General features: G+C 52.1%; 1 protein-coding gene across 1 annotated transcript; it reads left to right on the forward strand.

Moving 5' to 3' along the window:
* The first annotated feature begins 4,146 nt into the window (after positions 1–4,146).
* LOC144153544 (hemoglobin subunit alpha-like) lies at positions 4,147–9,482 on the forward strand. The gene is made up of 3 exons (XM_077685170.1): positions 4,147–4,364; positions 7,177–7,486; positions 9,477–9,482. The coding sequence occupies exons 1-3, from the start codon at positions 4,147–4,149 to the stop codon at positions 9,480–9,482; spliced, it is 534 nt and encodes a 177-aa protein (XP_077541296.1).
* Positions 9,483–16,718: the final 7,236 nt, after the last annotated feature.

A 16,718-nucleotide genomic window follows, 5' to 3' on the forward strand; every position in this document is an offset into this window, starting at 1 on the left:
TACATTTACAGAGATATCCAAACTACACCACACATCCATAGGACACCTACACGTCGAAGAAGCTACCCAACTCCTCACGGCGCACATCCTCGACGCCGCCCAAAAGTCCATTCCCCACGCCTCTGGTGCCCCGCGCAACCAGCGGAGGCCGTGGTGGAATGAGGACTGTAGGCGGGCGCGAGAGGCCCAGAACAAGGCGTGGGGTATCCTGCGCAGGTACCCCACGTCGGGAAACCTTTTATTGTTCAAAAGGGCTAAGGCGATGGGAAAACGTGTGCGCCGTGAGGCAAAACGAGAGAGTTGGCGCTCATTCGTAACATCCATAAACTCTTACACTGACTCTCGCAAAGTCTGGACACGAATACGCAAACTAAAAGGACAACAGACACACAGCCTGCCCCTGGTCAGTACAACAGGGGACAAACTGCAAGACCAGGCTAACACACTCGCACAACACTTCCAACACGTGTCCAGTTCAGCACACTACACTAGCACTTTCATGAAACACAAACAATTGGCCGAAAAGAAGTCTTTACGTGATAATGATAAGTCAACCTCCTCTTATAACTCGGAGTTTTCACTTCATGAGCTGAGGACCGCTCTGAGCACTTGTAAACCCTCAGCTCCAGGCCCAGACAACATCACATATACAATGATACAGCATCTACACTCAGACACTCTTCTAACACTCCTCCACCTATATAACAAGATTTGGCTTTCGGGGCACATTCCTCGCTCTTGGAGGGAGGCCATAGTAGTGGCTTTCCTAAAAGAAGGGAAGGACGCTTCCTCTCCTTCTAGTTACCGGCCCATTGCTTTGACAAGCTGCCTGTGCAAGCTCCTCGAGAAGATGATAAACCGTAGGCTCGTGTACTTCCTTGAGTACAACGGTCTTCTCGAGAGCTGCCAGGCAGGCTTCCGGGCAGGGCGATCCACAAATGATCAATTAGTTGCACTGGAATCTTACATTAAGGATGCCTTTATACACAGACAGTACTGCATGACCGTATTTTTTGATATCGAGAAAGCTTATGATACGGCATGGCGTTATGGCATTCTTGCAGACCTAAAATCCTATGGTGTGACAGGTAACATGCTTAATACTCTTTCAAGTTACCTGTCCGAACGAACATTTTGTGTCAGGGTCGGTTCGGCACTTTCAAACGTTCACGTGCAGGAGAATGGCGTGCCTCAAGGTGGCGTATTGAGCTGCACCTTGTTTATAGTTAAGATGAACTCTCTCCGAAAGGCACTGCCGCAAACCATATCCTGCTTGATTTATGTAGATGACGTTCAAATATCTTTAAAATCGTGTAACATATCCATTTGTGAACGTCAGGTCCAGCTTGGGGTAAATAAACTTTCTCGCTGGGCAGATGAAAATGGATTTAAACTTAATCCTTCTAAAAGTACCTGCGTTGTATTCTCAAAAAGGCGGGGCATCCTGCCCGATCCCGACTTAAAACTCTTTGGTGACTCGATTCCAGTAAAAAGAGAGCACAAGTTTTTGGGTGTGGTGTTAGACGAGAAACTCTCATTCATACCCCACATAAAACGACTCAAACAAAAATGCCAAAAAACAATGAATATTCTAAAAGTCCTGTCTCACCAATCGTACGGTGCAGACAAACAACTCCTGCTTCGACTTTATGCCGCGTTGGTGGGGTCACGGTTGGACTACGGAAGCGTTGTGTATGGGTCAGCCACAAAAACAGCACTTAAAATGCTCGACCCAGTGCTTCACTTGGGGCTTCGCCTGTCTTGTGGGGCATTCCGTACCAGTCCTGTCCACAGTCTTTATGCAGAGTGCGACAAATGGTGCTTAGCGTACCAGCGAACTTATGTTGACCTCCTATATGCCTCCAAAATCTCATCAATGAATAACCATCCCTTTAAACCGGTTTTTAATGATACGTCCACAACTAAACTCTTTTTAAACTGCCCATCAATTTCCGTTCCCTTCTCGCAGAGAGTGAGGGACGAGGTGACTATTCATGAGGTCTCCCTCTTAGACACATTCAAATCATCTCACACTGATCTTGTAGCACCGTGGCATCTTCGTCCTGTAGCATGTGACTTGTCTTTCGTACAATACAATAAGAACAGGACACCAAGAAGTGGGATTTTGCAGCATTTCATGCATCTGCAGAATAAATACAGGGCTGCAGAGTTTTTCAGCGATGCATCTAAAACGTCCACTGCGGCGTCTTGTGCTGCGCATGGGCCCAATTTTGAAGCATGTGGGACAATGAATGTTAATACAAGTATTTTTACGGCAGAGGCATATGGCATATTTCTAGTTGTAAGTCACATAGTTGAACATCATATTCCTACATCCGTCATTTATACAGATTCGTTGAGCGTCGTCCGTGCATTATCATCCGGAAAGTCATCAAAAAACCATGTCATTAATCTTGTCTTGAGAACGATTATGGTAGCTTATTCTTCAAACCTTGGGATGACTGTGTGTTGGGTGCCAGGCCACTCTGGCATTGGCGGTAATGAAGTGGCGGATGAAATGGCCGCCAATGCTGCACTCCGAAACACAGTCGACATGTCAACACTACCTTACACAGACCTCAAGCCACACATTAGACAACAACTCCGTAAAACTTGGCAAGCAGACTGGAGTGAACAGACAGACAACAAACTACATGTAATAAAACCACACCTGGGACAATCCACTACTGACTCACACAACAGGCACATTGAAGTTACCTTAGCTAGGTTACGGATAGGCCATACGCATGTAACGCACTCGCACCTGCTCACGGGATCTCCAAGACCCCTGTGTAGCAGGTGTGGGGAGGGCCTATCCGTAGTCCACATACTCATACAATGCAAGGCACTTGACACAACACGACACAAACACTTCAGAGAACTCTACAGACAACATATTCCCCTACACCCATCTCTGTTTCTAGGTGACGATGCCATGGTTTCTGTCAAACGCGTTTTTAAATATTTGTCAGATGTTAAGTTTTTAAACCTCATTTCCTATCATGCGTAATCACATCTGGCCCTATACACCAGCCATCACCATTATCTTTATTGATCTTACTATATCCAGTTTACAAATTTTATACCTACCTTTTGTGGTAATCACTTGTTTTCATTAAATAACTTCTCTGGCGCTCTTTGCCCTCGTCGGCCTTGCGCCATTAAACACCAACCATCATCATCATCAGCAATTTGTTCCAGGACCATTTTTCCGGGGCCATTTTTTTTTCGTGGCTGGTTTAAGACTTGAAGTCGGGCCTTCAGGAATACGTGCTTAATTGCACAAGTAAGAAAGCGCGTTCACGCTAATAGCGTACATTTCGGGTGAACTAGGGCAGTTGGCAGTTTTTTTCATTACTTTACTTGAGCGGAGGAAAAAGTGCACAGGGCTAATATCACAACGATGGCAATGACAGAGAACAGAAATTTTTAGTTGGTGAGTTGGTGCTGTGCCTAGTGCGATGGACTCCAGACGACGCATAATGATTGTCCAAATATAATTCTTTCACACTGCAACATGAAGCAGTCTTAGGTGTGTGTGCGTGTGTGTGAGAGATAGAGAGAGAGAGAGAGAGAGAGATAGAGAGAGAGAGAGAGAATTTGGCGAAGTGGGAACACCAGATATTGCAATGTTATCACTGAAAGTCTCGAGTCCACACTCGGATCCACAGGGGGGTCTGGATGCCCTGACCCCCCGCCTAATTTTTGAATTTATACCCCCAAGAAAATGACCCCTCAGGTCGTGCAAAAAGCCTAGTTGATGCTTTTTTTCTATTTCTTTTATTTGCGGTTTTCCGAAACGTTGGTTCAAAAAGGCTACTACCCTCCTGCTACGCGTTATCACCACCACCACCACCACCACCACCATCATCATCATCATCATCCTAATCACTTGTAGAAGCTGCCTCCCCATTCAAAAACGAACTGGATCCGCCCGTGCTTGAGTCTATATACAAACCCTGTGCTTCCCTAGGTCTCTAGCACCACGATATAGTGGTTCCATTTCGTGGCGCACGGCTTGTAATTCTTAGACGCTAAACCTGCAGCAGCCAATACCCCTCGGTGCTTGCGCCCCCAGCGCCACATTCCACCCACACATCTGCAGACATTATCATCACCAACACAATAAAGAAGAAAAGAAGAACAATGGGCAACACGCAGCGTCGGAGTTCGGAAGACCCCTGCAACGCCTTGACCGAGCGAGACCGGAAGATTATGCGCAAGACATGGCACGCATTCTGCAGCGCCAAGCCGAACTACGGAACGCTCATATTCATCGAGCTCTTTCAGCGCCACCCGACCTTCTTGGCCCTGTTCCCGGCGTTCGAAAACCGCCCGCTGAAGGACATCATGGACACTCCCAGGTGAGCAAGCCCCGTTACATGTGCTCATCACCAAAGCTAGCAGCGAAGCTTTGCGCAGGAAATCCGGAGAGCGTTTCGTGCGCACTTTGACCGTACATCTTTAGCGCCATGCTAACAGGCGGACGCAAGCCAAATGCGAGGGACCTGAGATTACAAGCGTTATTACCGCGAAGTAATTGAAAATAGTAATTGAAAGTGGTGTGTACAATACTTCCGAGCATTACGCATCTTTACAAAAAACAAACTCTGTACCACTCTGCTTGCAAACGATTACCAAGAATTGCAATGCATTATGGCAAAACCGACAACCCCGTACAAAATTTTACCGCGTGTCTGCTCGCTTGGCTGCTGATGTCGTCGAAAGACCATCGCCTTCTGTGGCCCCTCGACAAGTAAGATATCTTTTCTCTCCCCCTCCCCCGTTCTCGCACTGTTCACCTCCTGGCTAGGTCGTTTCTTTATGAAAGCAATCGAGGTTTCCTCAATTTAATTTTATCGCGTTGCTGGCCCGCCGTCTATTGGTACCATTTGGTAAAACTACTGCGCCAAGAAAAGTTGTGGTAGTGCTGACGCTAAAGCTTTGTCCCAGACGCCACACCATCATCATCAGCCTGTCTACGCCCACTGCAAGGCAAAGGCCTCTCCCTATATTCTCCAATTATCCCGGTCCTGTGCTAACTGCGTCGAATTTATCCCCGCAAGTTTGTTGACCACATCGCCTCCTGCCACCCCTCCGCCGCGCTTGCCTTCTCTATGGATCCACTCTGTCACCCTTAGTGGCCAACGGTCATCTTGCCTTCGCATTCCATGCCCTGCCCATTTCTTCTTGATTTCTACTGATGTGCCCTTAACAGGCGCTTGTTCCCTGATCCACTCCGCTCTCTTCTTGTCCCTAAATGTTACAGCTATCATCTTCTGTTTCGTTGCCCACTGAGTCGTCCTCAATGTAAGTTGTTGAACCCTTTGAACCCCTTGTGGCCACACCACGGGTAGCGACAATTACTCGTTCTGTCATTGTGTGCCATTGCGCCGTATGTGCAAGCATATTGTTGCGTGGCGGCGGTGCAGATGACGCGCACCGTGGTCGATGATGAAGCGATGTCAATTGCAAGGTCAGTTTATCAGCGGCCCCAAGGAGTCCGAGCTTGCTGCTCCCCCACACAGCTCCCTCCTTGCCGGCATCGTCGCCTCTGGTGGGCCGTACGGCGCCATGGGCCATTGTCCGCCCCGCCCCGTGACAAATGTGTTCAAACTTCCTGTCGGGCTTGAAGCGTCTGCCCCGAGTTAGAAGGGATCAGGACCATGAATTTACTTACTTTTTTACTTGTTTACATAATTAGCTACTTACGTACTTACTTATTTACTTGTTTACTTACTTGTTTACTTCTTGTTTACTTACTTACTTACTTACTTACTTAATTATTTACTAATGTTTGGCTTAACGCTCGAGACACGATTCGTAGGCTTGAGCACGACCCCCTTTTATATTTCCTGGTTAAAATATTGTGTTTAACGCTTTCGCTCGACAACTGTGAAATATCCGCATTCAACTACGGCAGAATTCAAGGCTGTGGTTGCATGTGTGTTTCGTGTTCGAAACGCAAAACTCCTTCTTAGGGACGACCACCGGCCACGCTCAAAATAAATAAAATTTCATCGTACCTTTCGCCTAAATTCAATGTCACCGCTATGTCGTGCGCTAAGAAACGTCGCTGGTCATCCCCCTTGGCAGAGTGAAATTGCTGCCATCACCCCCCCCCTTTATCACCCTCCTTCCACCTATCCGCTACGTGTCTGTCTCTCTTGTCCTTCCCGTGCACTTGTCTTTCCTTATCACTGGCCCTCCTCTAACACCCTCCCAACCGCCAGTTCCCATTTCCTATTATTCTCCTCTAATGGCTCTCCCCCTCGCCTCCACCCTCATCTTCCGAGTCCCTCCCTCCCAACGCCTCGTCTTCTCACCCTCCCCCTCCCTCCGCTACTGACCTCATTCTCTACATTCCGCTTTCCTTCATTTCCCTCTCCCTCCACGCTGCTCTACTCCACACCATCCACTGACCCACCACATGAAAGTGGCTCAGTAACCCTGTAGTGGACAGTCTCGCAAGTAACATTTTCGGCCGACTCAAGCGACAGACAGACAGACAGACTCAAATTTACACATGAAGAATCCCAAGGAAGACTACCTTTTTTAATATTTCTAGAAAGCAAGAGAGAAAAGGGTAACTTTGAATTACGTTTTAATAGTCTCGTGCATTGCTAAAAGCACATAACAATTTGTTGTTAGCCGCTTTTTGTTAGTCCCTAGCCGCAGAAAGTCCTCAGCATTGTGCACGACGCATCGCGCCCGTGATACCAGTGCATTAAATGCAAAATTAGAAAGGCACGTTTTTAAGAGCAGTGTTAGACGGGCTGGTGAGACACAACAACATTGCTGCAGCACGAAGCAGGGAGACAGGACAGGAGAAACGGTGATTTGAGATTTAAATTTCGTACGAAACCCTGAACTGCGTTTGTACAAAATGTACCCTATGAGCAAAAGAAAGATAACCCAAGTACGGGTGACATTTACAGGATAAGCAGTTAGGCATTCACTGAATTGTCCCAAAGAAGTTTATAGGATCCTTATCTCGGAAATGCAGCCCACTGCCTTCGGCACTATTCAAACGCGTTTCCTAGGCGTATGTGCAATTTCCTATGCATTTTCGGAGCTTTTCAACGGTGACGCTTCTCTTGTAGTTGGCAAGGTGCAAGTGCTACTGGGTTGAGTAACAAATTTTTTGTCTGTAGTCGGGTTCTCTTTCTCGTCCAGCTTCGACTTGCAGACCCTCCCCCTTGAAAGTGAAGTGAGCAGTCGGTGGAGAACAGAGGCTCCTCTGCGCAGGTTCAGAGCCCACGGGTCCACGGTGGGCGCCACCCTGTCGGCCATCGTGGGTGCCCTCGACGACCCCGGCGTGCTGACCGAGCTGATCCGCAAGAACGTGGCCAGCCACAAGCGCAAGCCGGGCGTGCAGCCAGAGCACTTCGAGCGCCTGCTCGAAGTCGTGCTGGCCACCATGCAGCGCCACTGCCCGGCGCTCATGACGCCCCAGGCCGTCGAGGCGTGGACGAGGCTTTTCTATGTGAGCTATACGCATACGCCGCGGTCGTGGCCGCTTCAAGCATGATTGTCGATGCCGGCAGTTTCTGCCGTTACCCTGTTAGGAAATCCCTGATCGAAAATGTGTGACCACCCGCCGCGGTGGCTCAGTGGCTAAGGCGTTGCCCTGCTGAGCACGAGGTCGTGGGTTCGACTCCCGGCCGCTTTTCTGATGAAGGCGAAAAGCAAAAACGTCCGTGTGTACGAGATTTCGGCGCACGTTAAAGATCACCAGGTGGTCAAAATTAATCCGGACCCCTCCACTACGGCGCGCCTCATCGCCTGCGTGGCGTCGGCGATCAATGAAAATGTCTGACCGTTGATAAGCCTTTGGTATGTATACATGAAAATAATACACATTTAGTTCATTGAAAAAAAAACTTAATTGTTGACCAAATAACAATGATGTCAGCTTTAACGCAAGCATCCAATCACTAACGTAGATTTAAAGGGTCAGACCAAAGAGGTTGTACCTCCTTGGGTCAGACAAAGAAAGCACTGCCCACTGATCAGCCACTTCTCCGTTGGGCACTTGTGTGTGGGACTGGCAGCGACTGACTAAAGCCACCGCCATAAACACGCCTGTGCTATTGTAGTGGTGCCCCTGATTCGGTTAGATCAAACCAGGTGTATGCTAACCTGCAGTTAAAACACCTATAGGTCTCCTGCGCTGACCAGGGGAGCGGCGCAACCGACTTCCGGTTAGTACTTCCGGGTAGTACAAAGCTGCGGGGGTGCCATAGGATCCCGTGTTGACAAAAGCAAAATGAGCTTGTTTTGCGTCACGGTTTCCAACCATTCCCAACGCGTCTGATCTCTTTCGATGACCAATTTTGCATTAGGAAAAACAGCTTTGCAGGACTAAACACGTTTACAACGCCGAAGAAATTTCTGTGATGGCGACGGCGCTCTACCGCTGGCAGCTTCACCGATTTATGGTCGTATGAAGTGAAATGTGAAGCGAATGCTTCTCGTGTAAACTAATACACTTGGTTACACGGACGTTTCAACAACAGCGATAGAAAAAGAGTAACGCAATCGGCGATGATCGTGCGTAAAAGTCAGCGAGCCCGGAGGACCGCAGGCTCGTCTGCTGCGGTGAGCCGCGCTTTCGCGCACCTGCGTACAGTCAAACCCGACGATAACAAACCCGGATAGAGCGAATTATGCTATATATCGAACAAAAATATTTCAGTTACGGAAATACATGGGAAACATATTCCTTATAACGAAGTTCACGTCGGATATATCGAACTCTGTGCGCCTAGAATGGCCGCCGAAATGCATGGTCTCGAAGGGGTGATTGAAATGTGGATTGGCAGCGACCACGGAAGAAGAGCCGCGACTGAGACAATGCGCGTCGCAAGGAGCGACGTGACGCCCGAAACTTTCCGTAACTGTTTCCGACGCGCGGGACTCACGACGGAACCCGCCCAGTCAGCGAGTCCGGGCCAAGACAGCAGCATTGGTGAACTGTGGGAAGAGCTCGCCAATGTTCCCGATGATGTCGCGAGAGCAGTCCGACGCTTATAATGAAGCGCTTTCGGCAGTCGATGTGCTCCGCCAATGCTTCTTCGATTTTGGACGACGCGGACTCGAGCTGGTGGAAACAATGTTTCGTGTAGAGAATGCTATGCTAGTTGAAGCCGCCAAAGCGAGAGAGAGAGAGAGAGATAAAACATTTATTATCATGTCCAGCAGTAGTGGGGTACGGAAAGAAGGGATGGGGTGGCGAGGTGTGTGGTGGACCTCCCCGCTACGGCCGCCTACTCACTGCGCGTCTTGGTGGAGACGGCATTTTCTGCCGTTGCCGGGCGAGGATGTCCATCACCTGCCGGACCATGCCGCGTTGATGGCCGATGTCGTCACTTCTTACGGCGAGTGCCATGCTTGGTGGCATTGGGTCTTCGGTGTCTTCTGCGGGCCTGCAGTCCCATAAAAGATGTGGTGTTGTGGTCCTGGCTGCGTTGCAGTGTTGACAGTGGTCGGTCGGGTAAACCATGGGGCAGATGTGCTTGGCGAATACGGGGGTCCATATCGCTTCCGTTTGGAGTTGACGGAGTATCGTCGACTCCGCTCGTGGGAGGTCGGGGTGCGGCGGGGGGTACTTTCGTCTGGTGTCGCGGTACCAGGCTAGAATCTCACCGTATGTGAAGAGCGGCGTGGGTTTGGGGAGGGGCTGTTGGACGGAACGTGCGGGGTCGTGTACGGCTGCGCTACTGGAGAGCGCGCGTGCCGTAGCATCCGCCTCCGCATTCCTGTTAACAGTTCCACCGTTCGGTAGGTTGGTGTGGGCCGGGAACCATGCGAGTCGGGCGTGTTTTGGGGGTGCCCTGGAGGGGGTGCAGATCCGTAGGGTGGCGGGGAAAAACTGGTTGGTGGCGAAACGGAGGATCGCTAAGCGAGAGTCACTGAGGATCGTGGTGCACGGAAGTGAGGGCCTCGGCCAGGGACGTGTGTGTTGTACGTATACTTGCCGCTGTCTTGAGGGCTCCCGTGGCAGCTGATATTGTCACGAAGACAAGGACGATGCAGTTGTCTTGAATGAGAAACACGTTTATTGGAGCGAACTTGTGCTCCCCTAACAACTCAAAAGAATACAGAGGCGGCGAAGCAGCGGTCAACAAAGTGACTTGCACAGGAGAGTCGTCGAATCGAATGCCCGGCGTCCGCACTGCAGGCTTTTTATCTTACGGTGCGCGTGGTTCTCGAAACGTCGATTCACATCGAGAACATAGTAGATCCAAGAAGATTATTCTGGGCTGTTCGCGTTAGATCAGAATGCTCTCCCTATCACAACAGATAACACATGCCGCACAGAAAGAAAGAATGGAACACGCGCTTCGCTTGGAGCAGAGAAAACACAGACCGGCGCAGCCGGGCGGTAAAAGCAAAACACAAATAAACAAACCCAATGTATGGTTCCCGGCATTACCGCCCCTCTAAGAGTGCATCGACCCGATGCTAACATAGGCGACAGTCCGAACAAATGACAATAAAAGTTCGTCATCGTCCGTAGAAAGGTTTTAAGCGAACCACGTGGACGACTTCAGGCCGCGTGCGTTGTCGTGATGTGCCGGAGTCGTTATCGGGGATCACTTCGTAGGTAAGTTGGCCAACACGCAGTAGAATCTGGTAGGGTCCGAAATACCGTCGCAGGAGCTTCTCACTGAGTCCGCGTCGTCGGATGGGAGTCCAAGCCCACACACGTTCCCCTGGTTGGTACTCGGCGTCTCGGCGTCGGAGGTTGTAGCGGCCCGCATCCCCCAGCTGCTGGTCCGTTATACGAACTCGAGCGAGATGGCGGGCCTCCTCCGCACGTCGAAGATATCCGTGGACGTCGGCATTGAGGTCGTCGTCTTCTACGTGCGGAAGCGTGGCGTCGAGCATCGTAGTCGGCCTTCTACCGTAGACAAGCTCGAACGGCGTCAGCTGCGTCGTCTCCTGGATAGCCGTGTTGTACGGAAACGTGACATACGGGAGCACATCGTCACAAGTCTTATGTTCAACGTCAACGTACATTGACAGCATATCTGCGATTGTCTTGTTCAGACGTTCTGTTAGTCCGTTCGTTTGGGGGTGGTACGCCGTCGCTCTTCGGTGATCCGTGTTGATTGATTGATTGTAGGGTTTAACGCGCCGACGAAACGCAGGCGATGAGGCGCGCCGTAGTGGAGGGCTCCGGATTAATTTTGACCACCTGGGGATCTTTAACGCGCGCCGAAATCTCGTACACACGGGCGTTTTTGCTTTTCGCCTCCATCAGAAAAGCGGCCGCCGCGGCCGGGAATCGAGCCCGCGACCTCGTGCTCAGCAGCGCAACGCCTTAGCCACTGAGCCACCGCGGCGGGTCGGTGATCCGTGTTGCTGTAGCGTAATACTCCTTGCATCAGCTCCGCAGTAAATGCCGTTCCGCGGTCTGTGATTAGGGCTTCCGGGGCTCCATGCCGGAGCACAACTTGGCTTATAAAGAACTTCGCCACTTCTTGTGCAGTCCCCCTCGGAAGAGCGGCGGTCTCTCCGTAGCGCGTCATGTAGTCTGTCGCTACGACAATCCCCTTGTTCTGTGATCGTGACGTAGGGAACGGGCCTAAAAGGTCCATTCCAATCTGTTGGAATGGTCTCGATGGGACGGCGATCGGTTGCAGAAGTCCGGCGGGTCTTGTCGGCAGCGTTTTTCGTCGCTGGCAGTCACGGCAGCTCCGGACGTAGTGGGTGACGTCAGAGGGAAGGCCGGGCCAGTAGTACCTCGCCTTGATTTTTCCAATAGTGCGGGCTGTGCCCAGATGTCCGGAAGACGGGTCGTCGTGGCACGCTTCCAAAATTTTGGCACGAAGGTCCGCGGGGATGACGAGAAGGTAATTCGCTCTTGTTCCGGAGCTGAAATTCTTCACGAGGACGGAGTTTCTCAGGCTGAATGCTGGTAGGCTGCGTTTGAAGGTCCTAGGAACGGCAACGTTCTAGTAACGGCAAAGGTCCTAGGAACGGCAAAGGCAAGGTCCTAGGAACGGCAACCTCGAGGTACTCGATTATGACGCGTAAGTCGGGGTCGGCACGCTGCTGGGTGGCTAGGTCGCTCTCCGTCACGATCCCGAAGAACGCGCTGTCTTCATCAGAGTCTTGTGGTGGTGGGTCGACGTTGGCGCGGGACAGGCAGCCGGCGTCGGAGTGTTTCCTGCCAGATTTATAAATGACTGTACCGTCGAACTCCTGCAGGCGCAAGCTCCACCGCCCAAGACGGCCAGAGGGGTCCTTCAAATTGGCGAGCCAACACAGCGCATGGTGGTCTGTTACAACTTGAATGGCCTTCCATACACGTATGGGCGAAATTTTGAAATCGCCCATATAATAGCCAGGCACTCTTTCTCAGAGGCAGAATAGTTTTTCTCCTTCGACAGACCACGGCTGGCATAGGCGATTACCCTTTCGCAGCCGCTGTGCTTTTGGACAAGGACGGCACCCAAGCCTATATCACTGGCGTCCGTGTGCATTTCCGTTTCGGCATTTTCGTCGAAATGAGCGAGCAGGGGCGGGCTTTGCAGGCGTTTTGGCAGCTCGCAGAATGCTTTTCTTGGTCGTTTTCCCAGCTGAAAGGGGTGCTATCTTTCGTCAAGCGCGTGCGTGGCTGTGCAATGCGTGCGAAGTTTGCGACGTAGCGCCGGTAGTATGAGCAGAGCCTGAGAAATCTTCGCACGCCCTTCTTGTCTTTCGGCCTTGGGAAGTTCGCAATGGCTGAAGTTTTTGCCGGGTCAGGTAGGACTCCCGCGGCGTTGACGACGTGGCACAAGAACTTGAGTTCCCCGTATGCGAAACGGCACTTTTCAGGCTTCAGCGTCAACACCGACATACGACTGGCCTCGAGTACAGACTCCAGCCTTGCAAGGTGTTCGTCAAAAGTCCGGGCGAATACCACTACGTCGTCGAGGTATACGAGGCAGGTGTGCCACTTAAGGCCAGCTAGCACAGTGTCCATGACTCTTTGAAACGTCGCTGGTGCTGTGCACAGCCCAAATGGCATCACCTTGAACTCATATAGGCCGTCTGGGGTTATAAATGCAGCCTTCTCTCGGTCTCTCTCGTCCACTTCAGTTTGCCTGTAGCCGGTCTTGAGGTCCATCGATGAGAAGTACTTCGCGTGGCAGAGGTGGTGGAGGGCGTCGTCGATTCGGGGGAGGGGTTACACGTCCTTTTTCGTGATTTTGTTCAGTCGCCGGTAGTCAACGCAAAACCTTGATGTGCCGTCTTTTTTCTTTACGAGTACGACGGGCGCAGCCCAGGGGCTTTTCGATGGCTGTATAATGTCGTCGCTGAGCATGTCGTCGACTTGAGTCCGGATGGCTTCCCGTTCGCGTGAAGAGACGCGGTACGGTGACTGTCGGGTAGGTCGGGCTCCGTCTTCGGTTATTATTCGGTGCTTCGCTAGAGGGGTCTGACGTAGTTTTTCGCTCGACGAAAAACATTCGCTATAGCGACGCAGCAAAGCCAATAATTTGTTCCGTTGTTCTTGCGGTAGCGCCTGATTCAGGTCGAACAGCTGCGGGAGCTTGAAGGTTTCCACGGGTGTGCGTTCAAAGTCGGCGACCGCGATCACGTCACTTGCTTCTTGCATTTCTTCGAGGAATGCAATTGCCGCGCCCTTGTTTAAATGCTGGTTCTCCTCGGTGAAATTAGTAACCAAAATGTGGGATTGGTGTTCCTTGAAGCGCGCAATGCCTCTTGCGACAGACACACCACGGTCGAGAAGCACCCTTTGATCAGTGTCTGTGATACCGTCGACGTCAGGAGCAGCATCTTCACAGTAAACTGCGACCGTTAAGCTTGCGCGGGGTGGCAGGGTGGCATGATCATCGGCAATCCTTACAGCAGCACGTCGTTCGGGGTTCGGTTCCGGCGTCATGGAGTGATGGGGGGGAAAATGTTATTGACTTAGTCTGCAGGTCGATTATTGCACCGTTGACCATCAAAAGGTCCATTCCAAGAATTACGTCGCGGGAGCAGTTAGGCAGAACGACGAACGCCGCAGGGTACGTGGTGCCGTCTATGGTGACGCGCGATGTGCACGTTCCACTTGGCGTCACGAGGTGGCCTCCTGCTGTGCGTATGTGCGGACCGTCCCATCTGGTCATAACTTTCTTCAGTTTAGACGCAAATGGTCCGCTCATTACCTAATAGTCAGCTCCCGTGTCTACGAGGGCGACTACGTCAAAGCCGTCGATGGACACCTTGACGTCACATGCAGTCTTCCTCGAGTTCCGGGTTCGTCGGGGCGTCGTATCTCTGCTTGTACGTGTTGACGGTCGAGCACTGTGCATAGTCGTTGTCGTCGTCTTCTCAACGGACGTCTCGGTCAGGTCGGGTACGCGTCGCGTCGTGTAGCTGTCGTCGTGTTCGGGAGTCTCGTTAGGGTTAGGTCGGGTCGCGGGATGAGGGCATGTCGTGAATCACTGTCTTCAGCGCGTCCTTGCGTCATTGGAGGGTTTCCAGTTTTTCGCCGTAGAGCAACTTCACCTACAGAAGTTGCTGCTTTTAGTTTCCCCCGCGTGGTCTGGGGGACCTTGCACGTGCGAAAATAGCATTGCTATGGCGTTTAGGCGACTGGTATGGGTAGGGCGACGGCGATCGGTGTGAGCGGGCTGGTCCTCGGTTGGTGTTGGACAGGTATTCGTCAATCTCGGTAGGGCGCTGGCCGGGTCGGGGGCGTGGGGCGTCGACGGGGAAACCACGCAGTCCGAATCTCCTGTACGGGCAGCGACGATAGATGTGATCGGCCTCTCCGCAATGGTAGCACAGCGGACGATGATCTGGCGTTCGCCAAACGTCCGTCTTCCTCGGCGTCTGGGTTTGGGCTGTGTACGGCGGTACGGTCGATGGCGGCGACAGTGGGGACGGCGGCGAGAGTGGACGGCGGTACGGTGGAGCTTCTTGTAGACGGGTTGGAGCAGGGCGGCGTCAACGAACAGCCGCGGAGTAGGTCATCGCCTGTGGCTCGCGGGGTGCCTCGGATGGCATAGAAGTGCCCAAAGCGTGTTGGACCTCTTCGCGGATGACGTCAGTCAGGGAAGCCACTTGAAGTTGCGGCGTCGTCGGAAAAAGCTTCCGAAGCTCCTCCTCCCTGACCACTGCCCCGGATGATCTCACGCAGTGTGTCGGAGCTTGTAGCCCCGGCACCGATCGTCTCGGAAACCAGCACGTTGACCGGGCGATCGTACTGCCTTGTTCTAACTTCCACCGTCTTCTCCATCGCGGCCGCCTCAGACGAAAATTCGGCCACTGTCCTGGGAGGATTGCGGACAAGGCAAGCAAAAAGCTCCTGCTTTACCCCTAGCATGAGAAACCTTAGTTTCTTTTCTTCTGTCATCTGCGGATCCGCACGTCGAAACAACCTCTTCATCTGCTCAACAAAGATCACTACCCCTTCGTTGGGGTGCTGCGTTCGAGTTTCAGTAAAAGCGCTTCGCGTTCTTTTCTGACCACGGTAGTCAAGGTCTTAGTGAACTCGCTTTTGAACTGAGCCCAGTTTGTCAAGGAGCTCTCGTGGTTCTCGAACCAAGTGCGAGCCGAATCTTCCAAGTAAAAGAAAACGTGCCGGAACGTTTCTGCGTCGTCCCACTTGTTGAATTTCCGGACGCGCTCCAGTTTCTCCAGCCATTCTTCTGGGTCTTCTGCAGGGGCTCCTCGGAATGATGGCGGTTCCCGTGGCTGCTGCAGAACGACAGGAGGATTGGCTTGGTGGAGCATGGTGCTGGTTGCGACGTCTTTTTTATTCGTCTTCTCCGGTAGTAGACCGGACTCGGGTGGTAAATCTTGCAGGCGGAGGCTGGCTCTTGTTGGACTGGCTCGGCGTCTTCATGAGGTTGTAGTGGACATGAAGGGTGCGTACCCCGCACCTCTACCAGATGTCACGAAGACAAGGACGATGTAGTTGTCTTGAATGAGAAACACGTTTATTGGAGCGAACTTGTGCTCCCCTAACAACTCAAAAGAATACAGAGGCGGCGAAGCAGCGGTCAAACATGTCACTTGCACAGGCGAGTGTCGTCGAATCGAATGCCCCGGCGTCCACACTGCAGGCTTTTTATCTTTCGGCGCGCGTGGATCTCGAAACGACGATTCACACCGAGAACATAGTAGATCCAAGAAGATTATTCTGGGCTGTTCACGTCAGATCGGAATGCTTTCTCTATCACAACAGATAACACATGCGGCACAGAAAGAAAGAATGCAACACGCGCTTCCTTTGGCGCAGAGATAACACAGACCGGCGCAGCCGGGCGGTAAAAGCAAAACACAAATACACAAACCCAATGTATGGTTCGCGGCAATATGACGGCGACCGCGGAAGCATCGGGTCTGTCGGGGTATGGTGCGGCGTCGACGTAGTAAGCGGTTGTGTCTTTTGCGTACATCTTGGTTAGGGCCTTCGCGCGCGGGCCAGGCGACGTTCGGGGTTGGCGTCGGGGTGCATGTGTTTGGGCAGCGGGGGGATCCTGAGCCGTGGGCTGAAGACTAGTGGCAGTGGGCCGGTGGGTAGGTCCGATGTGGCCGGGGGGGTTGTAACCGATGCGGGCCAGGATTGCGCCGCCTGTCTTTGTCTGGGTGAGTCTTACGAACTCTGTGGTTCGCTGGGCTTCGGCGATCTCGGCGAGCGTGTTGTGAACGCCTAGGTCGACGAGTTTCTCCGTGTGGGTATACGTGTAGAGACCGAGCGCTGTCTT

The sequence above is a fragment of the Haemaphysalis longicornis genome, unplaced genomic scaffold (genome assembly GCF_048455015.1).
Source record: "Haemaphysalis longicornis isolate Haplotype H1 unplaced genomic scaffold, Haemaphysalis longicornis Haplotype H1 scaffold_9, whole genome shotgun sequence".
NCBI classification, from domain to species: Eukaryota; Metazoa; Arthropoda; class Arachnida; order Ixodida; family Ixodidae; genus Haemaphysalis; species Haemaphysalis longicornis.